The sequence below is a fragment of the Chelmon rostratus genome, chromosome 12 (genome assembly GCF_017976325.1).
Source record: "Chelmon rostratus isolate fCheRos1 chromosome 12, fCheRos1.pri, whole genome shotgun sequence".
In the NCBI taxonomy this organism is placed as follows: domain Eukaryota; kingdom Metazoa; phylum Chordata; class Actinopteri; order Chaetodontiformes; family Chaetodontidae; genus Chelmon; species Chelmon rostratus.
This window is the reverse complement of record NC_055669.1, coordinates 17873295-17900059: the sequence shown is the minus strand read 5'-3', so window position 1 is coordinate 17900059 and position 26765 is coordinate 17873295. Positions and strand designations below refer to the sequence as shown.

At 41.2% G+C, this 26765-nt stretch overlaps 1 protein-coding gene across 1 annotated transcript; it reads left to right on the top strand.

The window, feature by feature from the left end:
• The first annotated feature begins 7501 nt into the window (after positions 1 to 7501).
• On the top strand, positions 7502 to 26386 carry LOC121614664 (pituitary adenylate cyclase-activating polypeptide type I receptor-like). Its single transcript, XM_041948652.1, has 13 exons — positions 7502 to 7543; positions 11399 to 11495; positions 15911 to 16021; positions 16130 to 16230; positions 16315 to 16412; positions 17134 to 17266; positions 18634 to 18787; positions 19297 to 19357; positions 20045 to 20114; positions 20227 to 20318; positions 23864 to 23993; positions 25599 to 25640; positions 26183 to 26386. The coding sequence occupies exons 1-13, from the start codon at positions 7502 to 7504 to the stop codon at positions 26384 to 26386; spliced, it is 1335 nt and encodes a 444-aa protein (XP_041804586.1).
• The last annotated feature ends 379 nt before the right edge of the window (positions 26387 to 26765 follow it).

The window sequence follows — 26765 nt, the reverse complement described above, 5'->3', positions numbered from 1 at the left end:
TTTGTCTTTCTGTCTGAATTTGTGAGTTTTGAATTTCACGTTGTACAACAAAAATACTTACATTTCACAATTAGGTATTAATTTGCTTGTAAGAATCAAATCTTCAGGGCCTTTCTTTGCCTCCACACTAGCTCGGTGAGAAAAGCATGACTTTGACAAATGCTATGTAAAGACACAGCGAGGTTGAAAACTCAGATAAAGGCATCTTATCCTTTCAAATGAAGAAGTGTTGAAACTTTATAGCCAGAAAATTTGCTTCACAAGCTTTTGGTAAAAATGCATCGCTGAACCTAAACTAAAGGCTGATCTTGGTGATCTGTACCAAGGTTGCAGTGTGAATGAACAAAAAAGATAGTATCCATTTAATTTATCCATATACTAGAAAGACATCTTCCCACCGGCTATGTTACACAAACTCTGCTGAAGTGTCCATTTGAATGTGTGAAGTCATCGACTGTAGTATTTGACTGTAATAAACCATGAATGCACACGACGCACAAACCTGTCGGGTTCTCGGGGTGGGGAGGCCATTAGATAGCCGGAAGGTTGCTGGTTTGACCTTTGACACTGACAGACATTTCAATTATGGTACCCACCATCAATGTCACAGTGTCCTTGAGTAAATGCCTGGGAGCCTAAATCGATTATTTTATGCTGTGAGCACAATGAAGACGCCGTCTGTGGAGATATTTCAGAAAACATCCAAATCCAGAAACGTGGTAATTTGAAGTTGTTCTCTCTTGGCATTCTGCTCACACGCAGTTGTAATTATCACAGCAGTATAAGACTGTATTCGCCTCACTGTCTAAAGCTCATAGAGAATTGGAAAGCCAAAACACAGCTGAGAGTTTTCCATGGAAACAAGGCTCAAACCATTGTCTTACCTGCTATTATGCCACAAAAATAGCTTGCAGATTGCTGACTGCGTTATAAGAGTTTTTTTTTTATTTCTCTCAATGGGAGCATATCCGTGGATGTCCTTGAGGCAGGTCCAGTAACACTGTTAAAATGTTCCGGGAATGGCAGGAAACATGCGTCACTGCCCGTCATCCAATCAGCCGTTTTCATTGAGCTTTTTTTCTCCAACATTTAATACATTTTGATGGGGCTGGTGTCTTCAGGGGAGTTTCTGTAGCCATACTCTCTGTTATGTTTTCTGAGAATATCCACATCGTGGCAGAGTTTAATACTTTTTATGCCTCATTGATTTATGGCCAACCCATCAAAAGGCCCCAGCTGGGTGATCAATCACTCCTGCACTCACAACACTAGTCTGCATATAGCTGCCACTGGAACTGGTCTAGCCTGAATCCAGGGGCAGGTTTAGAAACTGAACTAAGGGGGGCACAGACTGTAAGGGAGGGGCATGTTCATCAATCTTTACATTGTCAGTTGTTAATAAATTACCAACTTTAAATAAATGAATAAAAATAAACAATTCAAGGTAATCCAATAGCTAGATATTGAGATTACTTCCTGCTATTTGTAACTCGGATAACCTGCAGCCACAAACAGGCTATGAGGCAGAAAAAGGCCGACAGACACACAAAAGACCCCAAACAAGACAGCTGTGTTGTTTGCATCTCTTTGCAGATGTTCTGTGGCTGTTCATGGTCATTTTGAATCTCCTTACCCTAACCCTAATCCTAGTCATTTTCTGTCTCCTTGTCGTCATTTTTATCTATTTGTAGTTCTTCTTGTCTCTTTGTGATTGTCTTCAGTCTCTTTGCGGTTGTTTTTGTCTCTTTGCATACATTTGTTTTTCCTTTTTGTCTATTTGTGGACATTTTTTTGTCTCCGTGATTGGTTTGCATCAGCTTGTGGCCTTTTGTGTCTATTCGTGGTCGTTTTGCGTCTGTTTGTGGTCGCTTTGCATCTGTGTGTGATCATTTCACATCTCTTTGTGCTCGTTTTGCGTCCCTTTGTGCCTGTTCAGTAATATATAAAATGGCAGTCATTTTTATCTATTTGTAGTTCTTCTTTGCAGACGTTTTTTTTTTCCTTTTTGTCTATTTGTGGTCATTTTTTTTGTCTCCGTGATTGATTTGCATCAGCTTGTGGCCTTATGTGTCAATTTGTGGTCGTTTTGCATCTGTGTGATTGGGTTGCGCCACTTTGTGGTCGTTTTGCGTCTCTTTGTGGTCGTTTTGCGTCTGTTTGTGGTCGTTTTGCATCTGTGTGTGATCATTCCACATCTCTTTGTGCTCGTTTTGCGTCCCTTTGTGCCTGTTCAGTAATAGACGGCCTGTCCTGATCACAACAATCCTGTTGAGATCTAATTAAAGCAGCTTTATTCATTCGGACTGAGACTGTTGGTTTTTGTTTGGAGCCCGTTAATGCCCTGAGGCGATTATTTAGTCGCTGTCCGAGGTGCTGAAAGTAAACAGGCCAGCCAGCGGCCACAGGGGCCACAACAAATGACTTCCATGGGAATAAAGCTGCTGTTGGGACTAAAATGCCAGACTACAGCTTGACTAACCAGACTTTTCTGAGTTTCTGCGGAACACATGCGGGAAATCAGATGTTAAACTCTTGACTAAACGTGAGTCACAGGCACGATGGGGGCCGACGGTTCCTCACAAATTGCCCCCAGCAGCGAACCGGACCTTCATCCCCGAGGAGCGTCTGAGAGACGGAGAGTTAAACGAGAGAGTCTCTGTTGTGGAAGTCCCACGCATGTGACGCGAGGCTGCTTTCCTCCTTCCAGTGTTGAGACTTAAAAAAACACACACAGATACACAAAAACCTCTCTCCCCCTCCAGCTGCATTTGTAGACTAAACTGTTGTCTCACTTTGTTGCCTCTGTGTCTGACGAGGTGCGCGTCCCGAAGGAACCGACACTCTCCTCCTCCTCCTTCTCCTCCTCCTCCACCTCCTCCTCCACCTCGTCGTGGTGCCGCAGCAGCCAACGCGGCGAGTGCGTCCTGCAGCAGCAGCAGCAGCAGCAGCATCGACGGCACCTGTCGTTTTCAGACGAGCTGATGACCATTTTAGGAGTAAAACAAGGTATTCTACGAAAGCGTCCGCAGCCAGACTCAGCGGGGATCCGTGAATACCGATGGCTTCATGTGTAGATATTTGCGCCTCTGAAAATTACGCATCGGTAAGTTCCTTCCACTTGTTTTCCGCGCCGATTGCTGCGCGCTTTCACTCACATCTCGGGCTTTCGCTGCGGCTGATCAATTAAGAAGGCTTCCTCCGAACCCGAGGCTAGAAAAGCATCTTTTTTTTCCTGAAATGAGAGTAGGAGCGCCGGGGATGAATTTGGAGTAAGCGCTCAGCAAATAAGCCGTGGGTCGACGCTTTTCCTGCTGATGTTTTCCATGTGCAAAGCGAAGGTCACCCACATTCATTGATGAATTAAACGTTTACGAATGCGGAGAGAAAGGGGAAGGAGGCTGGGCAAAAATTAGCCTATTGATGCTGCACCACCAAGGGAAAAATCATTTGTCACTGATTGATGTAATTAAGACTGTTTTGCATGCTCTCCTCCCTCAGATGCGAACCGTTTGGCATCTCGCAAGCTGCAATTTAAAGAACAAGCGAAGAAGCAGCAGAGATAAACTGATCTTGCTGCGATGCAGCCTGCGTGGCCTCGTGATTATGGCACAGGAACATTAACTGAACCTATTAACAAAGCTGCCAAGAACTAATGATTTTGAATGGCTGCGCGATCGCTCACTGACAGACACGCAGTCCCCTGTTACGGCCATTAACAGCTTGTATTTGGGTTAAATGAAAGCGTTCTCCTGTCTTACTGGGATCGTTTCAAACTGGAAATGAATTATTAATGCACCACGGTGTTCAGAGGAATTCAGCACACACGAGGAGGAAGCTGATTTGTTCAGACAGATCTTTAAAATTCCCTTTACAATGGAGATAAATCATTGATTAGGGTGCATAGCTTGTTTCTCTGCATCTGTAGACACACGCACACACACACACACACACACACACACACACACACACACACACACTTAAAGTCTTGCAGGTGATTGACAACCTAGTGATACCTGTGCTAATTATAGTGGATGTGGTTCCCAATAGTCCTGTCAGCAGTTAGAATAATCTGTGTCTGGGGTGCATCTTGGCATCTTTTGGTCAAGTTCAACGCCTCACACTTGATCCCGCCTCTATTTATGCCTGGAAATCCTCATTAAAACTCATAGATCCTGTTCTGTAAGGTGTCTGGTCTGACTGGGATAATGTTATAGAATAAAAAGTGCAGCCAGTGCGTTTGGTTGCCGTCCACTCTCACCGGTACTGGTCTGAACACGGTTTGATTTCTCCCCACATTCCCATCACTACAAAGCCCCACAGATTCCTGAGTGACTCACATGTAGCCAGTGCCGGGCAAAGCAAAGACTCTGTTGCTCTCTTGCCCTCAGGGTAGTTCAATGTTTAGCCCTTCTGCTGTCTCCTGCACCAACACCAAAGCCACATGGATTTGTTCTAAGTACCAAGCTCTGTTTTTTTTTACTCCATTTGGCGCCTCCAGCAGCATGACTGCTGTGACATTTTGGGAGATGGAGAGAAATTGAGCTAATTGTCTGCCAAGTTGTCTTTGTGTTTCTCTCTCTGTGTCGTTCTTGTGGGTTTTTCTGTTTAAATGTGTATCCCGACTGTATGGTTTCAGCCCTGCTTCACACATGTTATCCCTCGCCTATATCTCCCGGTTTTTCCTCTGAGCACAGTCTGTCCTATTACTTGATAAAGCATCCGAGAGATGCTTTAGAGGTAATTGGATTCGGTACTAGAGGGAAGGGACACAGAGTGGAATTTGTCTGTGTGTGTGCATGAATTAGCTTAGGGAGTGGATGTCTGTGTGTGTGTGTCTGTGTCCATGTGCATGTGTGTGTTTATGTGTGGGTGTGTTCTTTCTTGCATTTGTGTGTTCTGTGTCTCTGCTGCTGCTGGTTTGCAGTGAATCATTGTGTTTTCAGGAAGCTGTGTGGATGAGTAAGACATGGAGGGAGGGGGTTTGTTAGGGGTGTTTTAAAGTCTGATATGAGGCACATAAATTTCATTGTCTTAAAGGAAATTTATGTGATCCTTCCAAATTTCTTGCCTTTCATAATCAATTTGTCCTTCATGAATAAAATCCTTTGTTTTGCTTTTCTGCTTGAACCTGAAATTCAGGCGATGACGTATCTGTTATGGTCGTGTATAAGCTTGGTGAAAAACAACAAATGTTGCCTCTGTGATTTGATAGAGGGTTTTTTTTATGAGTCTTCGATTCTGTTGGGATAATATAAGAAGTGATACATGCCCACTGGAGAGGTGTGTGTTTGTTTCTGTGTGTGAGTAGGCAGAGTGTTTGCCATCACTCAGTAAATATCAGTTTTTTTGTGTGTGTCTTACCAAACAAAAAGCTCTGTAATTATAATAAAGCTTAATTTAAATCTTATAATTGATGACAATGCAGTACAAACGTTTTGTGGCGCTGCAACTAACAATTATTGTCACTGGCATTTAGCTTTCTGATTTTTTTTTTAATTAATTGATTGCTTGTTTGGTCTATAAAATGTCAGCAAACAGTGAAAAAATGCAATATCCAAAATCCAAAAAGTTATTTTGTCGCACTCACCAAACTTATTTATTCTTATTTATTATCACATAAGACATTGAGAAGCAGCAAATTAGTACAAAAGCTTAAACGATTATTCGAGTATCAAAATAGTTCCTGATAGTTTTCCTGTCAGGTTGCTAATCAATTAATCAACTTATTGTTTCAGGCTCAGTTTTATCAAATTAGCTTCTTTTTCACCACTTTCACCAGCTAAACATTTGCAAAGACTTTATTTGATAAATGGTTTCTGAAAGTTTAACCATGATCATCAAGGATGCCTAAAACCAGGAGGCCTTAGTAAATTCACATATTTATTCTCATTGTGCTTCTCATCATGCACACATATACAGTATTTTAAGACCAGGCAAGCACATTTGAATAGCAAATGAGAAAAAGTGCTGTATGTAAGACATTAAAAGGCATTCAGGCGAGATATTAAAGAAACATGAGGCTAAATACAAACAGAAAAAGCCATATGAGCAGATGTGCATTGAAAAGATATATAGAGGTGCATAAAGAAATGAATTATCATGTGCTTGCATAAAGATGTTCATTCTAGAGGAAAATATATTAGCTATTTAGAAATGTAGACATCTGCTCTCGCATGCTGTGGTTGTGGAATCATTTGTAAAATACCTTTTTGGAAAACGTTTTTTCTTTATAATATGAATCCGCTCTATAAATTAATGCTTCAGGCAGCGTGCGGTGCCATTTTCAATTTCAGTCTCTTTATAGTAGTTTAACAAATTTAGCTCAAATTATATTTTAGTACATATTCTTTCAGCCTGCAGGAGTGTAGAGGCACTCTTCTGTGTCTCTCAAATTATCACCACTGAGCTGAAGTCTGTCTAAAAGCAATGTGTTTGATCTTTGGAAACCAGGAACTCCCTTTCAAAGGTTTAACATGATGAAAATATAAAGTTGCAAATTGTTTTGTTCCAGTGACTAACAGAGTAACTCAGACTGAAAGCTGCAGAGCTGTGATCGTGGAAGAGCTTTTTGTGCGTCCCTGCTTCTGGAAGAGAACAGTCTCATCCATTTTTCTCATAGACAACATCACATGATTTATCACTGGAGCACGTCTGCATCTTGGATCAGCATCAAACTTTCCTGACTGAATCATCAGAAAGATGAACAACTCTGTCAGAAAATATCTGTTCTTTTTAGAAAAATGTTGAACCTACAACCTACAAGCCCCAGGGTGCATTTCAGCAGGAAACATCCTGCATGTGTGCTGGGAAACTAAAGATTCTGGTGTTGAGAGAACTTAAATCACAATCTGCAGTTTAAATGAATTCAGTTTTAAATTCTGGATGAATTCAGCGACTGCGGCGGCATATTTTAAGTCTCTGACTTGCTTCATCTCCAGCGTATTGGCTGCAGAGGCTCATGGGTATTGGAGTTTTTTTTTCTGAGAAACAAAGATGACAAACATAAACCAGTAGAACTGTGCCATTACCCAAGAGAGCATTTCTATATTAAGCTACAGTGAGGATATTCTTTAAGGAATCATTTGAAATGTGAACACTTAATGGAGAAAAACACTCCTCTCACACAGCATCTCGAGAACTGCTACAGTTCACAACCATGCTCAAGTTTCCAAAGATATCAAGTAACAGTCAAGAAGAAGTGAACCAGCATATACCTGCATGTTGTTTTTCTTATTATGGTTCCCACTAATTGAACAAACTCATAGAAGTGATGCAATGACTGAACTCAATGACGATGCTCTCATGTTTCCTTGTTCTCTTACAGAACCTTTTCCCTCTGTGTGTTGTATTTCAGAGCCCTTGATGCTGAAGTGTGGTGACGCTGACGGGAGCAATTTCAGTGCATCCCTGTGAACACACACACACACACACACACACACACACACACACACACACACACACATTGTGGAGCCTTTTGGATGCAAGCGCTTCACAGGAAACAATGAGAGGCTACCTGCTGACTGCAATCCTTCTGCTGCCCTTGGTGAGTAGTTTATGTGCATGGATCTATGTACTGTGCACATGTGTAGGTGTGTGTGTGTGTATGCGCGCGGGAGCATCCAGCAATGTGTGAGCATATCCATGAATAAGGGAGTGAGTGTGCGCATACGTCTCCATCATCAGCCCCCTCTTTCTCGGCTGCAGATTTATTATTTTCGTACGCACGCTGTCGCGAGTGTGTTTGTGACAGGCGCTGGAAGCGTGGAAATCACCATATGCCGCATCAGCACATCAGCATACGTTGCAGGTCCTGGATCAGCACTGTGTTAAGGCGACTGGCTGCCTATTAGAACAATAACAGATGGCCCGGTTGACCAGTGAGCTGCCTATCCATCTGCTGTGACTCACTTTTATTAGCGGGTCTCATTGAAATGAAAAGCAGAATGGAAGAGTTGTGCAAGTTGTGTGGGAGGAAATCAGCACACTGATGCAGCACAGCAGCAGTTCCCTCCGTGAAGCTACACAGATGCAGTTGTTTTTTTTATATGTGAAAATAAATGTAGCACAATATGACTCTGACATCCTGGGTATCATCCTTTATCTGTGATTTTGAGGATGATTATGTCTTTATCCTTTAGTAATTGCCGTTAAAAATAACACCAGGTTTATGATGATTACTAGGGAGACTAAAATGAATGAAGTGTTCGTCCAGCATCTTTGCACAGTCTCAAAGTGACCCTCAGCGGCTGATGTGGCAGATACGTCTGTCGTGATGCACTTATTGTGTGTCAAATGGGTTTGTACAGTGGGCCAGTGGTCTGCGATTTCAAATTGGAGTTTTATTATCTGTGCTGCGTGGTGCTGTTGGAGCCACTGAGTTATCTGGCCCTGGAAAATAGCCTTGGGGAGGGAAACGTGGTTCTGCAGCTTCAAAATGGACGGCTTATCTGGACAGACATCCTTCCAAGGGTGAGGAGAGGAGAGGAGTGACTGGGAAAGGACAATAAGACGCACACTTCCATTGATCTGTCTCTGTTCTATGCAATGCTGTTGTGGTGCCTGTTTTAGGTTCGAGCTTTTTAAACCCTCAGCAGTCCTCAGTTAACCTGGATTGGTTTGGAAGAGGTCAGTAAATGCATCACTAAGCCTGAGTGTGAAATCCTTCCTGATTTACTGCACCATTAAAACTAAGATTGATACCACACTCATAAGCATCTGTTTGACATAAAGTTACTGTCAGGAGTTGGTTAGCCTAGCTTAGCATAAAAGGCTGGCAACAGAACCAGCCTACTAGCACCTTTAAAGCTTGCTAATTAAATTGGTATGTATCAAAAACAGCATGTAAAAATCACAGCTGGGGGTGTATGTGTGGGATGATATCCTGGTTGGGAACAGTAACCTCCTGGAGTTTCTGCTGGTTGCCTAGCATTTGGTCTCGGGCCTGCCAAGTCTAGCTCATAACCCCCTTGTGAAACAGCAAACTGTGGATTAACACTTTGATTTTTGTATGAATTAAGCCAGCGAGATATTATGTGCTAGTCTGAGAGCTTTGGACGGAGCCAGGCTAGTTTATTTTGAGTCTTCATGAGTATTCATACAGTTTGAGTGGGAAACGTTTGATTATGCTAATCTAAAAGACGCTATTTAGTCATTTACTTGAATGTTGTAAGCATAACCTTTTGTAGTTTGCAGTGTATCGTGTTGTTTGTGTAATCTAAAATGTACACAGTTTACATCAGTATTAAACAGCATTTTACCTTCCATCTATACAGGGTCATATATTAGCAAGCTAATGTTAGCTTTGTTAGCTAGCTACGCAACAGTTACACCTAGCAGTTGCTGTTACAGGTTTTAGTAGAACTAGCTAATCGTAGCTTGTTTTTAATTTACAAATGTGTGTGTGTGTGTGTGTGTGTGTGTGTGTGTGTGTGTGTGTGTAGTGGATGTAGGTCTAAATCCAAGCTTGAAATAACATATCTTTGCCAAATAAGAGTAAATACCAATTGTGATTACAGTAAAATAAATTGCAGTAAAATGAAAACAAAATACTATTCCAGCTCTGTGACATGTATAACCTGCTGTCCAGGATTCTATACAGATAAATGAATGAATAACACATCGAATCCTGTCATCTTTCAGGCCTGTCTGCACTCATGCCAAACAGATATTAGTCATCTGCATCCAATTATTTTTCATTTCTGGGAAGCCTTGCCTACAATATGTATTGGCTCCTAGCTGGTTACCTGCTGCTTAGCAACATGGATGCTTGCAACGGGTACAAAGAGCTGTTTCTTTCAAACATTGCCAGTGTCAGTTTTAATATCAAACACCACTGACAATATGAAAAAGTCAATCCTTTAATATCTTTTTTTGTTTTGTTTTGTTTTTAAGTCATCATGGGGAGGCAGAAGAAATTTCTGAACAGGACTCGACAGATGTTGTCTGGACATGAAATCGCACCAGAAACTAGATAGAAGATAGCTGCTCTAATGATGTTGCACATAATTCACGCAGTGTTTTAAAATTCTGCCCACGTGCAGGGTAATAAAGAAAGGAAGCGAACTGGGACATCTCAACAGTCGTTGATGCCCTATCTTATCTAGGCAGCGAGGCCTGAAGTGAATTCATATGGAGGGCAGAGAGGCAGAGTGATGAGTCAGCCATGGCTCAGAGGGCTGGGACATATTACACCTATCATTTCACAGTGAGAGTGAAGGAACGGTGGTGCAAGACAGCTAAGGGTGCAAAAAAAGAGATTGGCCTTAAGAGAGCGAGGGGGAGAGTTATAAAGACATGCAGTAACTCTACTACCTCTGGGTACATAGTTTCCTCTACTGCACTGTGGAACCAGACAACAGCTCCCTTATTCCAGCATGTTCTGGCTGGCTGGTTATAGTCACAGTCATATTGCATTTTGAGCATCTTTAGCATGTTGACATGTTTCCAAGTAATGCAAAATATGAAGAGGAAGACAAATTTAAAAGGGATTGGATAAATTTGCTGAGGGATTTGATCTGACCCTCCACTTACAACCTTGTTAAATCAGGACGTGGAGAACAAGAAAGATCAAATTAAGTGTTTTTAAAAAAAAGGTTTTGCAAGCATAATCAAAAAACACACACCTTCGAGCCATGATATCTCCCCGCTAGCTACTACAACCCGCATGGTAACATTCAGGAGCAATTTGATATGTTGGGAGGGGTAAGCGAATGTGTATTTCATGTATAGAGTGCAGGATGAGTCCTTAAATGTATTAAGAGGAATACTAGTATAAAAACAGGCTGCCCATACATGCTCTGACAAATGTCTGACAAATACAAACAGGTAGCTAAATAATTAATGCAGGGACGCAGGATAAGTTGGACTTTTCCCTCTGCATTCAATTATCTTTTGCCCACTTTGGGGCAACACATTTACATATTATGGCCCTATAAAGTTATTACAGTGAATATGTTAGTGAAAAGTTGCCAATTTACTCATCCAGCAAAGGCATTGGCATTTATTTCTAGTCACATTTTAATCTTATTTTATCTCTGTTTTGGCTGCCACCAAGTCTTGAGGGCAATATCTGTCTTTTTAGCTTGTAAAAGCTCCACTATGTTCACCTGCTGGTCACATTAGTCCCTGTAAATATCAGGACATTAACTTTTTCAGCAAAGCTCTACCCCCTCAAATCAGTGGGAAGAGCATGAGCAAAAACACACAAATATGGAAACGTTTAATCTTACATAACCTTTAAATTTTTGGCAAATGTGTTTATGTTGTTCCCCTTTGGCAAGAGCAAGAAACCATGTCAAACCGTGCCTTTACCGGTCTTCTCCGTGGTGTGTCTTCTCTGTGTATCAGTACATTGAATATTTTTTGTGACACTGTGTGTGTTTTGGTTTATGTTCGCCAGGTGGCCTCAGAGTCTGAGCACTGCATAATCAAGCGCGAACATGAGAAATGCATGGAGAGGATCATGCTGCACAACCCCAGCGATGACCTTGAATTAGGTAAGTGAGGATGTGTGCGTGTGCGTGTGTTCTCACATCCTTCTGTGTGCACAATTTGGCAGGAAGCAACTGGTTTTCATACCTCTGCTGCGACTGAATTGTTTGCAGTTTTGGCTTGCTCAGAAAGAGTCCTGTCTACTCTCAATTACATTTATATCTAACTAATTAGCAACAGCAAAGACGTTTTGTCACGCATCTCCTAAAAATCTTTCTGGGAACAAATAAAAAAACAGCCTTGTTTTTATACTCATTGATCTGGCTTTTTTCAGTTTATCCAATCAGTTTTGAAAAGGTCATAGAGGGATGTGTAAGGATGAAAGATGAGTGCAGTTTTCTATCGTGGTCATGTTACAAACACATCACCCTGAAAGGTTGCCATACAGCACAAACAACCATCCGGCGATATGTGCAGTTCACAAACCAAATGTCTGCGTGTGATGTCACGCTGAGCTACTTTCGCATTTTTCCCACATGTCCTTTTCCCAAAAAAAAAAAAAAAAACAAAGAAAAAACACGAAGCTTGGTATGTGATTCCTGGAAGCAATTATTTTCTTGGCTATGGACTGTGGGTTTTCATTAGCAACTGCTGCAGGCCCCCCGCTGCGCGAAATTTGCCCAACAGACTGCATCTCCCAGACTGCACTGTGACTCACGGCTTCGCTGACAGCCACCGACTCCTTAAAAAAAAACATGAAAAAAAGATTTAGAGGGTAAGATAGCAAGTTTAATAAGGAGAGGAGCTGTAAGTTCAGCTCGTTTTTCATCTGTAGGTCGGACCTGCAGTGCTCCTGTGTTCCACACAGCAAACTGCATGTGCTCTTTTAATGTGTGTTTTGAATTCAGAATGATTTTTAATGGACACTTTTCTATGCTGTTTCTTAGCATTTCCTGCGAAGTCGCTGCACAAATGACACTCGTGTTGACTTGGAACTATGGTATGAAAGATCAGAATGACATGCATTTGAGGTCCACAAGCACAAACTTCATGGTCGAAGCGTAAAGTTTTTCCTTGATATGTCTGCTGGAGTTTATTGCAATTAGTTGCATGTTATGTGTGTATTTACATTTCCATAGTCACACCTTAGTTTGAGAAAAAAGCATTGTTACAACTGTGGCGATGTTACCGCTGTATCAGTTCTCCCATGAAACCACTGAGTATCCATAACAATTGTTTTCTGTATGAAGTTTGAGGAACTACATGTGGAGGTTACCTCAGAGGGTCACTGGTTCCCACGAATGGGGATTTCTGATATAGAGTTCACTACCATCTTCTGGATTTTAAGATGTATGGCATTTATTCCAAATGCCCTGTTTTGCAATGATAATCTAGCAATAAAATAATTTGTGCATGGTGATTTGTAGTAACTCCAAAATGTAATAGTTTCTTCCTTAACCCATGCTTCACCCATTGACCGAGTATCATGGAAATTAGGGCAGTAGTTTCTGTTCCTGCAAAAAACAGACAAACAAATAAACCACAATGAAACCATAATCTCTAGTGAAAGTTATAACTTACATGCATGAATTGTTTTCAGTTCATTTTATGGTTAAAATCAGCCATTGTGTTGATATTTAATACCCTTTACATTGATTTGTACTAAGCAATCCATTTTCAGACCGTATAGCCACACATTTTGGCCTTCCTCAACCTTTTACTGTAACTTGTTTCCTGCTGTCCTTTTCAAAGGAACCATTCTGTGTTTCTGCTGACAGCAAATCGTTGGCAAGGAAATGAAAACGCCTGGTTTGCATAAATCTGACTTGGGGCCTTAGAAAAAGGGGAAAAAGGGGAAAAAGAAAAATGAGAACAGGGAAACAATAAATAAGTGAAAAGGAAAGAAGATAATTGGTGGTCGGTGACCTGGTCAGACGACTTTTCTTTTTTCTGATTTACCAGGATGCATTTCTAAAAGCATATTTCATGATTTATTTCTGGTCGTATTTTTAATTGAGGTACTCTGGCCTCAGATTAGTTTGCAGGCCATGTGAAATTGCTATATACTGATTTGCTGTCTGGTGCTGTAATCAGCATCCAGCTGAATTTAGCCAGTGCAAAGTGAATAGTTGTTAGAAAATGGCCTGTACAGTGTCTATTATTTCAGAACTAAATCATCTTCAGTCAATGGTTTCTCTAAAGCTAGATGAGAAGCATTTTTACACAGCACGTAACAGGACACTTAAATAACCTTTAGAGTGTACATTTAGAAATGACTAATCAGTTAATTAGTCCATAGGAAGCTTATCTGCAGCTATTTGCTCATTATTTTTCAAGCAAAAACACAAACAAATCTCTGGTTCCAGCTTCTCCAACATGAGCATTTGCTGCGTGTCCTTGTTTTATATCATTGTGCATAATGGGACTGTGTCCTTTGGACCTTTGGTGCAACACAAAAGAGACATTTGATATCACTTTGGCTTGTAGGAAGTCAAAATTACATTTTCCCGCTATTTTCTGACATTTTATAGACAAAACAATTGATCAATGAATTAAGAAAGAAAATCATGTTACAGAGTGACGAAAACAGTTGCAATCTGAAACAAATATTTCAGCTTGTCTGTATTTCTTTTAGCCATTTCTAAGGTTCTCACAGAAGCTATGGATCATATTCAGATGCAAATCTTTCCAGGAGCTTCACTACATGCTTTGCCTTTCAGACAGTGTTTAAAGTTTAATAAAGAATGACGAATGTATGCTCTCTGTGTGGTGAAATTAGCTCTGATCAGTATGCTGCCGCAGTTGCACCTCATGACTGAGAACAGAAAAAAAGAAAAAATCTCACCGAGTCATTCGATAAGATCTGCGTTAATGAGAAAAACGTCCGTACATGTTTGCATGCGCTCTGTACTATGCATATGCAGTACGTGTGTGGATACCATGCAGACCAGTGAAGGTTCAGTATGCTGTGGGATTTTGTGTGAGATAGCTGAGGGATGCAGACAGAGCGCTTTATTAAGCCGGTTACCTCTGCAGCTCAGTGCGGCTCATTTGGCTCAGATTTGCCCTTTAAAAGGTAATTGGCTTCGTGTCCGGCTCACCAGACAGAACCAAAACAGATTAGGGAGCCAAGCAGAATAGAGAAAGGTCTGCAAACACACACACACACACGCACACACACACACAAGGACATGTCCAGGAACACATGCACACACACAGATGCAACCACACTCAAAAACACACTCGAAGTGCATGCGGGTGAACGCACGTCCAGCACTATAAAACTACCCGAGCATAAACAACGCGGTAAAACCTGGAGAGATGGGGAAAGAGGAAGGGGAGGTGCTGACGATAAAGGATAGGGAAACAGAAAGACAGAGAGGCCTAAGAAACGAAAGCCGTGGGATCGGCACTAAAAATACAGGATGTGAGATTTATAGCGTGTATGAGTCAGGTAGTGATTTAGGCAGAAACAACACAAAGAAGAGTAGATGCAGCTGGGATAAGTAAGCTTTAGTTTCATCCAGTTTGGGACACCAGATGGGAGAACAGTATCAAAATTAATTAAAAAAAAAGGGTGAAATTGACTGTCAGATGTTGTTCCTCCTGCAGTAAATCCTACATATACCTAATCCTACCTATTTTGGAGGTTTGGTCAGGTTAAATCAATAACAGAACACAAGCTCGGCCTGTGTGTGTAATGTTACTTTAGCTTTCTGCTATCAGCTGAGAGCGTTACAGCAAGTTTCAGCTCATTGTTCGACTGTCCACTCTGTAAATTCACTGTTTTCAGCTGCAGCAGGCAGCCGTCCCCAGCACTTAAAAAAAAAAGAATCCTACATTCGCTCACCTCACTTTTATAGTTTCAGCTTGATTTTTTTGCAAAACCTGTTTGAATGGTGTCTCCTTACTGTCCACCTGCCAAAATGCAGAGGACAGAGGATGTGAGTTGTTAAAAAGTGTGAAAACTTCACTTATTTCTATCACAGCGCTCAGAACTATGAGCTCAATGCAGCAGCAAGTGGGGCCGCTGAGTCCTTGCAGACTTTTTGCCCTGGCTTTTGTCTCACAGGCTACACCACAGGCTGCTTATCTTATCAGTGAAGGTTGTTGGAGCTGTATGCAACCAAAACTACAAAAAAGAAGATAATAGAGGATAATAATTGAATGATAAGTGAATATTGGACAATGAATTGTTATAATGATCTGACTGCGATATATCAAGAGAGGTAATTAGTTTTGAAAGATGCCTCCACGTTAACAGTAGTTTTGTCCATGTGGGTGTAATGAAAATTCTACATATCTCGGAAATTAAACTCTATTACCTCCAATTCAATTACCTTAACTTGAATTTAATTCAGTTCAATTCTATTCAATTAGTGTCGATATCGTTTCATCAGCTTTATAACGGCAGAAATGCTGATAGGAGCTTTGCACTGACCTCACTGTGTTTCTGTTTATCTGCTCCTCTGCTCCACAGTGTGTCCGTGGATGTGGGATAACCTGACCTGCTGGCAGGCGGCCAGTGTCGGCGAAGTTGTGGTGGTCAACTGTCCAGAGCTCTTCCATGACTTCATGGGCCCTGATGATGGTGATTAACTGCGTTTTGCATTTGATTCGATCTCATTTGTGTTTTAAAAATTCGTTTCATTCTGTTCAATTCAGCCAAAGTCAATGAAGGTAATTTATTTACTTCCAGAGATGGGCAAGGTCAGTCGGAACTGTACCGAGGAAGGCTGGTCTGAACCGTTCCCTCACTATGTGGACGTCTGCTTCTTCTATGACAACACCACTAAACCTGTACGAACTCTTTCACCTCATCTGAATTTCCTGTTCCGTTTACGACACACACACACACGACTAACCCTCTGTCTCCAACATTAGGACATGTACTACGCCTCGGTCAAGGCCCTGTACACAGTTGGCTACAGCACGTCGCTGGTGTCTCTGACTACAGCCATGGCCATTCTCTGCCGATTCAGGTGAGCGTCGCAGTGTGGCTCCAGCGTCAGGTTTCTCAAAACTGGTGCTTGCTATAAAAAAAGGTCTCATAATGCTTCGACTTTCTTTAACCATTTGAGTCCTGTCAGAAAAAAGCCTGAATGGGTTCCTTGCTTGTGAGCAACTGAGCCTTTCCAGGATGCTCCTTTCATAGCCAATCATGATACTATCACCTGTTACCAATCAACCTGTTTACCTGTGGAATGTTCCAAACAAGTGTTTTTGGAGTGTTCCACAGTCTTTTGTTGCTCCTGTCCCAACTTGTCTGAAATGTGTTGTTGCATCAAATTCAGAACAAGCAGATATTTACAAAAATCAATGAAGCTGATGAGGTAAACATTTAATATATTGTCTTTGTGCTGTTTTTAGTTGAGTATATGTCAAGAAGGATTAGCAAATTATCACATTTTGTTTCATGTGTGTTTTACACAGTGTCCCAACTTTTCTGGAATCAGGGTTATATCAGAGTAGCCTAACTTATTCTGAAAATACTAATATATGGCATCCCTCGCTAAGGCATGCAGGATAGAGACTAAGCCTGCAAATAGCAAATAGCCTGGCTGTTTTTGCTTGAAAATCAAGCAGAAACAGCCAGGGGTGCGGGGTTAAACACATCCAGCTGCGGTAATTAATTTGCTTTGATGAACTCTTAAGAGTGAAAACAAGATAAGACGTGATGCATTTTCTCTCTCTTCTCTCCAGGAAGCTCCACTGCACCAGGAACTTCATTCACATGAACCTGTTTGTGTCTTTCATCCTGAGAGCCATCTCAGTCTTCATCAAGGACGGCGTGCTGTACGCTCAGGAGGACAGCGACCACTGCTTCGTACACACGGTCAGTCACAACAACGACTTCACACACTGTATAAAAATACATGACAGGAACAAACAGGAAAGAACACAAGCCTGTTTGGTTATTAATGAATGAAAACAATGAATGGGTTATTTTTAATTCACAAGGTTAATGATTTCATTAATTCAAATTTGAAGCATATGATTGCCAAATACTGCCTTTATTATTAAGTGATCCCTACCCTGCCAAAATAATCACTGGCAGGTTTTGAACCAGTGTAAGAAGTTCGGGAGTGTTGGCAGTAGCAAAGTGTTTTCAAGATTATCGGTTTAATCGCTTCCAGAGAGCTTCATGAAAGGATTTCATCGAAGTGCAGCCACTCATTTTGTAAAGGAAAGCACGCATGTAAAATATGATCAGGGCTGTTCTGTTTGAGATATGAAGACGGAGGGCTTGAAACACTTCTCCTCCAGTCTTTCCTGTTTGATATGCATCTTTGAAGGAACTTCAATCACATGCAAATTTAACAAAAAGCAAACACACTATTAGATGACTAATACTCCCTGATTACAAATGCAGAACAAGCTCTTAGCCTTTGTCTGGTAACAACACATTGCTCACTCTTGTAAAGCAGGCATGATAAATAAACCTAATTAGGTACGTTAATGGCTTCAGTAAGGCCAGTGGAAATCTTCTACCAGAGTCTCATTAACATATCAATGGGTACTTTGCCCTTTTTGTCAAACCCGCTGCTTTACCGTTGTTGCTATGGCGATCACAGGTCACCATCGTGGCATCGTTGTACCAGGAATCAGATCAGTGTTGTAATTGTTTGACCCCACTCAGAATATGGACTCTTTAATTACCGTGATGTCATTAGATAACAGTCCACCTGACATGTCGGCGGCCGTGAAAACACTTTTAATCCAAACATTTTGCTAAATGCTACATTTGTAAGGTAATTGCAGCGCGGCGCACTGTGGTGCAACCACGTCACCCCTGTGACAGCGATGTCTGTTTACACTGTGATTTACAGGAATGAGGACGTTTGTCACTCTGACATTTATTGTCTTGAGCTTTTAAAAGAAAGGCCGACCATTAATCACGCATTTTACATTTTGAGGCTACAACAAAACGCAGATAAAACGACCATGTGCAACAACAAGAGCACATTTAGATATACCTTGAATTTTAAAGCTTAACACATGGCTGATGGTACCTTAAATATATTTTTGTGTAATTGTACATGATATTGTTGCAGAATTGGCAATTGCTCCTAAGTGAGATGATCAGAAATCCAGAGTGCTTGAGATAACGATTGTTCAACATCAGCAGCGCAGATGTGAAATCACAGGTAAAAGATTACCCTCTGCCTTTCCTCTGCTAATGCACCGTGTTTCCCCGTGCAGGTGGCGTGTAAAGCAGTGATGGTTTTCTTCCATTACTGTGTCATGTCCAACTATTTCTGGCTCTTCATTGAAGGTCTGTATCTCTTCACTCTGCTGGTGGAGACTTTCTTCCCTGAGAGACGATACTTCTACTGGTACACCATTGTAGGATGGGGTGAGTATCCATCCCCTGAGCAGCAGTGTCATGAATGGTGGACAGTAGCACCTCCTGTTTTTACTTTAAAATCAACCATTTCTGACACAGTTTTGACTGTCAGAAGTCAGTTTACAGGCCTCTATGTTTAGAGGGACAGCGATAGGACGGTGAGATATACCAGATATTCTAAATTCTCATCACCCACACAGTATGTCTTTATTGTGGAGGGCTTGTTTGAACAGTTTTGGATTTATTTTTTAAGATTTCAGCCAAAACTTTCCAGTCCATGTTTTTAAATACCATAATAAGTAGCAATACCATCTTAAGACAAACATGTTCGAATTCTTCCTCTGTTGATTCTGATAACAGCTAGTAGCAGCCATCTTTTATGTGATCTTCAAATCAATAAACACAGTTTGAATATGAATCTGTTGTTACAGTGTATGTTGGCATTTCACAAAGCCCGACTGGACTAATGAGAAGTGATGTATTTTTCTCCGGTGCATTAATGATTACTGTCATTTCAGGAACTCCCACCATTTGCGTCACCGTCTGGGCAGTTCTGAGGCTCCACTTTCACGACACTGGGTATAACACCTCTTCCAACATGACATTCACCCCAGAAAAAGAAGAAATGCATGTTAGCCATTTTCACAGTGTGAAAGGCACTTGAGAAGTTGTGGAAAATTGCACGCAGAAGTCTGAAATTCATACTAAGATAACTCCTTGCAAATGTATCTGCTCTTCACCTGCTCACGATGCAATTTAATATGCAGCCGCAGTAATTTACGGGAATGGATGAGACCTGACAATGTCTCCAAAATCATTCCAGTCCAACCAGATGCTTTAAAACTGATAATGTGTTGCATGGGATTACTTTAAGGAAGCTACCGATATTTTAGCATGCAAAGTAAATCCTTTAGCGTGTTCGAGCTGTTTGACCAGCTCTTGTTTGCCTTTGCCTCCATCTTTAGATTTGATCACTTCTTGTGCACACTACATGATGTTAATATCTGAGTGTAAACAAACAACATTTAGAATTATTAGACTGATTATTCTGAGGAGGCTCAGTCAGAATTTGTATCCTCTTTTGTTCAGTCTGCTTCCATTTTAAATCCTCCACTCCTCTCTGACCCTCTCTCGAGCCATCTGTACTCAGCAAATGGCCACTTGATTGACGTATTTTATGGTGCTATGTGTTACCAAGTGCGGTGAGGAAGTGAAGGAGAGCATGCTGAATGATTATTGAAATGCACTGTTCTCCTCCTCCTCCAGATGCTGGGATACAAATGAGAACACTGCCCTCTGGTGGGTGATCAAAGGACCAGTCGTGGCCTCCATTATGGTACGACAGATGCTGATTTGTTCGTTCATTTATTTTTCCTGCTTAACTGACTGAAATGTAATTCCTCACGGCTTGTAGAGATTTATCTTATCTGTGATTTGTTTCTGCTCAGATTAATTTTGTCCTCTTCATTGGAATAATCATCATCCTGGTCCAGAAACTGCAGTCTCCTGATATCGGAGGGAACGAATCCAGCATTTATCTGTAAGTTACAGTCATCAAATACGCTGATGCCAGTGTACATGTCTTCAGAAAATACTGTGTGTGTGTGTGTGTGTGTGTGTGTGTGTGTGTGTGTGTGTGTGTGTGTGAAAAATATTGTCCATTAAAACAATAATGTGAATTAACATGATTTTAAAGACACATTCTGGCCATATTCTGTAGCTTTCTTATTGTCAACAAATGCCATGAGTATATCGACACCAAAACTGAATTGATCCCACTAACAAGTATTTGCCTGTGTAACCAAAGTCTGATATATCTTAATCCTCTGTGCCACAGAGCTTCGTTGTTTTCTAAAAAAAGAAAACTCTTAAAAACAATTCAGTGGGCGACTCTGTTGCGCTGGGTGACATGTTCCTTCATCACGATGAGCAGTGTAGTTTATTTTGAGTCGGTCCCACATACGCCATGCTGCTGCTGTAAATACTGGCTCGAGCAGCAAATGTTTATTCATCCGTGGCTGAAAATAGTCCCGAACAGATTCACTATTTCCTCCTGTATGAGTAACATGGTACAACTACTGAGCCTTTTTTTTTTTAAATGAAACTATATATTTGTGATTTTAAAGATTTACAGTCAGAATTAATGGCTGCGGGACTAAGAGAGGGTAGGTAAGTTGGAAAGCATTGATTGAAGGACTCAAACATTGTTGGTTTTTGACATTTTCATGAGGTTTGTTGACGATAAGAAAAAAATAAACTAACACAAGCTATTTCCTTTAATCAGACACTAGGTGAACTCTGGCCTGTCTTACCACCACTTTTTTGTGTGTGGTTCTGTGGCCATTGTCCCTTTAAATACATTATCTAATAATCACATCATTTTTTATTTCTATACTATTTTCCTTGAGGAGCCATGCATTTTATAAATGCCATAAATGTCTTCATATGAAATCTTTATCAATACCTCTGTTGTGTCGTCCCAGGCACTTTTCAAAATATGCTCATTTGTAGTACCTGTTGGCAGGAAGCTTGAGCCTCATTATGGAGTTGTACTGTAGCCAGACATCACTCCTGTTCTGCTCCCACAGGACGGTGTCTTGCGAGGCCCTGCAGATAATGTCATTCTCATCTGTTGCTTAGACCTGCGTGTGCGTGACCAAGTGTAAAGATGGCTGTGTGAGGCTGCGTGTGTGTGTGTTGTGTGAGACTGTGTGTCTGTGTCCCTAAAGACGTTGTCTTTGTTGTATTGTGTTGTCTTTGTGCTGTGTAGCAGCTGTGCTCAGAAATGCTTCAGTGAGCCCACACAGGCTGTTCAGCATTCGTGCAGGATGTCAGAGTTATCCACCATCACACTGTAAGTGTGTGTGTGTGTGTGTGTGTCTCCTGACATACATGTTTGTGCGTGTCTGTCTTGTGTCAACTGCATGTGTGTGTGTATGTGTGTCTGTGTGTTTTACACCAGGGGTTCTTAGAGGTTTTTTAATGGTCTGAACTCCCAAATGCATCCTCTCTCACACACACATACGTACATACTTCGGCACTTGTGAGGACTCTCATTGACATAATGCATCCCCTAGTCCAGGGCTGCCTCAAGTGGACCCTGCAGGCCAGAGTTGGCCCACCCAAAGCGTGTGCGTGCCAGATGTTTGTAAGAGAAAAAAGTGTAATTGATTCATTTATAATACAAACTGCCTTTTATACTGTTTTATCTTTTGTGAGGTACAGATGCTTTTTAAATATGTAGGATCCCTTATGAGTAATTGTTTCATAATCTGAGCATGGTGGGCAGTGAAATCTTGTGCAGGAAGTCAGTCAGTTAAGGGAACTTGGTATCCAGGTACCATTTTCCATCTAAACAATAAAAACAATACAAAACAAAACAATGGGTGTTTTGGCCCAGGCCAACCATTACCTCCCAGTTTTTGCCCTCCAAGGGAAAAAAATGCTGCCCTGCTCGAGCCCTTAACCTTAGCTACATGCTTAACACCAACCTTTCTTTCCTTGCCCTCTCAAAGCACACAAACACAGACATACACCGAATTTATTACATCTACTGAACTTCATCGGCCTGAAAATTAAAAAATGTGCCGGTTTTTAGATTTGGTTTAGTTGTTTCTCTAGTAGTAGCCGTGGAGAGACAGCAGCACATAGTGTTACATTCCCTTCTTGATCACAGTAGTGCTTGTACGATTTCTAACATCTCACGCTGAAAGACTTCAGAGTATAATGGTTTTGTTCTGCTCCTTAAGGACCCCTGGGGGTCACTGGACTGCACTATAGACACCCTGTGTTGCACATTTCTGTCTTCTGTTATTTGAAGGTGTTGTTTGTTGTGTGTTTCTGTGTATTTCCATTCCTTATGTGTATGTCAGACACTGTGTTTTGCTGCACGATACACACTGCAGAGATAAGGACAGAAATAAAACTATGTGAGTACGGGGATAGACTGCACTCGTCACCACTTATGTGTCTCAGACTCAATGTTGTGATGATCTTTACCTGAATATGGGTCAGTTCACTAAATCTAGCATGAGTCCTAAAGGATAAGAATAAGGCTGGAGTATTTCGGTCAAAAGACCAAAACCACAAGAAGAATCATTAAATACTTTCTGACTTCCTGACCCTGTCTGTGACACACATCCCATGCCCATTCATTCCTAATAAGGATGTAGTTCTTTAAAACTGGGTAACAAAGGCATAGTTTCATTTTAAAAAGTAATTTCCTTAAGAAGCTGTTCACTGCAGTTTTTAACAAACATCACTCAAACAAGGCTAACCAGTGCATTTGTTGTTAACTAGTATCAGCTGCGGATTAATACGTATTTGGTGTTCAAGTGAACATTTACAGCAGCAGGAAGGTGTATGTCAGAATTGACAAAATAATCTATAGTACCCTGGTTCATCATTGTGGTGGAAAAGGTTCATGTATTTGTTAAGAATAGTAATTGGACAACAATGGAGGACTGCTGCACACAGGAATATCCCACATTCCACCGTGTGCGGCTGCCTCGCATCCAGGCTGCGACATGGCTGCAGGGGCTGATTGTGGTCATTCTCTACAATGTTTGTTCAGAAGTGTCCCAGAAGTGACTCCCTGCTCCACTGAAAATACATGCCCTGGCTATTTTTGATGGGAGCTGGCCACACTTAGCAGATCACGCTGGGCAGGAAGTCAGACACAGGAATGGCGGAGAATCTAGTAAATTTTCAAAATAAAACCCCCAGTGCAGACTCCTATTGTTGGTTTTGCCCTTTTCATGGGATTTGTTGACAAAAAAATAAATAAGAAATATCCCCAGGCTTATCCTTAAATATGAATACTAAAAATAATCATATAATTTTGATTGAGTCTGTATTTTAAGAGAGATTAATTTAGTTAAAAATTTGCAGCTTGACTGAAAATTGAAAGCTGTGTGTAAGTGTCTCAACAGAACAGAAGTCAGAAAGTGTGTCTCGACGTTGCATCACTCGCTCTGTTCTTGCATCACATCCAGCCGACCAGAAGCAGTAAAACATGACTTTGATTTCTCTGTTTGACTTATACCTCAATCTTATTAAACCGTGTGTGTTTGTGTGTGCGTGTAGGCGTCTGGCCCGCTCCACCCTCCTGCTCATCCCCCTGTTTGGAATTCACTACACTGTGTTCGCCTTCTCACCTGAAGATGTCAGCAAGAGGGAGAGACTGGTCTTTGAGCTGGGACTGGGGTCCTTCCAGGTACGTTTTCACAGCTCCTCCAAAGTCTGCCTTGAATTAAAGAGAAATACCAGATGATGAATGAGAGAACGTAATAATATATAATAATGAATCATCTCAGTGTACAAAGACAAAAAGTGGCTCAAGTTTTTACTGGGAGCAATTGTGAAACTATGCAAACAATACTGGACAACTTTAGTAATAGTTATTACAAATAAGAAGATGATGAGATACCATAAACACGACCTAAAACAAAGCTACTGTGAATTAGCATAGCAACAAGGAAGCAACACAAAAGCGTAGACTAGCTGTCAAATCTGGGACATTGTCTCTAGTTTAAGGCAATAAGTAACTGTATAACCATGCACGTATCCCACCCCCGTAACACACAGTCAATACTTTACTCTGTGTGAGCGGTAAATTGCAGCAATTTCAGCTTTCAGACAGGTCCCCATTTCTGTTTTATGGCTGATATAAAGAGTGTAAAGAGTGACTTTGGATCTAGAAAATGTGATCCATTGCATTGTGTGATTGTTACAGGGAAACTTTAGCTGCTAAGCACAAGAGTACAACTACAAAGTGTAAAATTCATCAACCGTTAGCTGTATTAGTAATGCATTAGCCTCGGAGCTAATATGGTGGCTAGTGTAGTGGCTAGCTTAGTTATCAATTAAGTGATCACAGAACAACTAAATGAACAAATCACAAGAATACTCATGATACTTATGAATCTTATCATTTAGAGCCTATAGGGAGCAAATAGGAAGTAAATCTGGTCACAGATCAGAAAAAATGGCCAACGAAACAATGTCAGTTAAACTGTGGAAGTGTGCCAGCAGTGGTTGCTACTAGCAACAGACTGTTCATCTGAAAGCAGCTGGTGACAGAATACCAAACACAGATTACATGGAGACAAACTCAGATTACCGACTGATGCTTTTGTTTTGAAATGAAAGACAAGACACATGCTTAACCTCTATCTACACAGGCAAGAAGGTCAGAGAAATGTCAACATTTCCTGCTTTGTCTTATTTGTTAAAAAAAAATGAATATCTTTAAGTTTTGAACTGATGCTTTGCGTTGAAATTATGACAGGAATTTGAAACAATTTTTCTTTTTGTAAAATCTGGAAAAATTGCAGCCCATGCTTTTATTTTTGATATGCACCATCAAACTCTAAATCCTCTGCCTAAGGACACAGCTTTTGCAAATAACACACACAGTGACCACTGTATATGTGTATCAACGACTTCTGCAGCCATAGAAGACGTCACGGAACTATTTAGGGGAAACATAAACTTCCTCTTGAACAGCAGCGCTATATTCATATATTCCATCATAGAAAATGTTATAGAGCAGTAGACATGACATGCAGTTTACTGGTGACACATTACAGTGCCTGGATGCTAAACTTATCAAACAGTTATTTCTCTCTGCCTTTTCGAGCTGTCAGCACACATATTTCATGGCTGACCGTTTTCAAAGTTTATCCATGCCCACAGTCAGACTCTTCCTCGTGTGTCTTTGGCCGCTGCTGATAAGGATGCAGTTATTCTTTAAAAATGGAAGCCCGTTTCCACGTCAAGCTGTTTTTCACTTGTTTGTTGTCTCCATTCTCTCTCTCAGGGCTTTGTTGTGGCTGTCCTCTACTGTTTCCTCAATGGAGAGGTAAGCTTTTGTCCCTGTTCAGAAACGCAACACTGATACCAGAAATCGATGTGCATGGCACTTCAGCGTATTTTAGGATAGATATCGCTAATTATCGGTCATTCATTACCCAACACATGACTTTAGCCCCTCTATTTAGCATTTATGGTAATTGGACTGCATTTATATAACGCTTTATATTTTCCGCATTTATAGAGGATGTCATGCAATGTGCAAACCTGCTCATCAGGACTGATACAGCTCTGCAATGTGGGCATCAGTATCTTGCCCAAGGGCACTTCAGCATGGAGGCTGAAGGGGCCGGGGGTCGAACCACAGAGGAGCCGCTTTCTATATTTTAAACTCAAGATATATAAGCACTTAATTGTTTACACAACACAATATAATCCCTCATAAATCCTTCAGGGGAATTATACCTGTTGACAAATATCTTAATAAACACTTAATGCCTTGCCACACAACCTAAGTGTACTGTACCTTTCCATGGAGCTGGTGCAGCTTAAAGTACATTAAAAATGACCTTGTGAAGTTTCTCCCTGAAGGTGCAGTCGGAGATCAAGAGGAAATGGCGCAGCTGGACGGTGAACCGGTACTTTGCTGTGGACCTGAAGCAGCAAAGGCACCCTTCGTTGGCCAGCAGTGGCGTGAACGGCGGGACTCAGCTGTCGATCCTCAGCAAGAGCAGCTCCCAGATACGCATGTCCAGCCCGCTGGCGGAGAACGCCAACATCAGCCTCCCCACCTGAGCATCTGACTGGCAGGAGTCAACTTCAAGGTGCCGTTCCACTTAATGTACATCCTGACCAACCAGAACAGACCAAAGTGGCCCCTCACACCTCTTACGTTTGGCCTTTAGAAAATGGGGTATTTCTGAAAGCATTTACTATAGATTAGTAGAGGTGCACAGCTGGCTTTCATACTTTAAAATTTCATCTGACTATACAACATAATTGAATTTCTTTTGAGTATTTAAGTTGGCTCTGTAGATTGTGATCTTTTATGATTAATAGTTTTACAGACAACTCAAATTCCAATCCATTTATTAAAACATAAGAGATATTAAAAATTCCCATCCTACCAATCTTTTTATCTTAAATTTGGACCCTGTTATTGTTTTATTTATAA

What these genes read in the sequence shown, in the direction of transcription:
- LOC121614664 (XM_041948652.1), top strand. Translation starts at nt 7,502, where the DNA reads ATGAGAGGCTACCTGCTGACTGCAATCCTTCTGCTGCCCTTG. An exon ending in CAGCGATGACCTTGAATTAG is followed by an intron (nt 11,496 to 15,910) that starts GTAAGTGAGGAT and finishes TCTGCTCCACAG; the next exon opens with TGTGTCCGTGGATGTGGGAT. An exon ending in AACGAATCCAGCATTTATCT is followed by an intron (nt 20,319 to 23,863) that starts GTAAGTTACAGT and finishes GTGTGCGTGTAG; the next exon opens with GCGTCTGGCCCGCTCCACCC.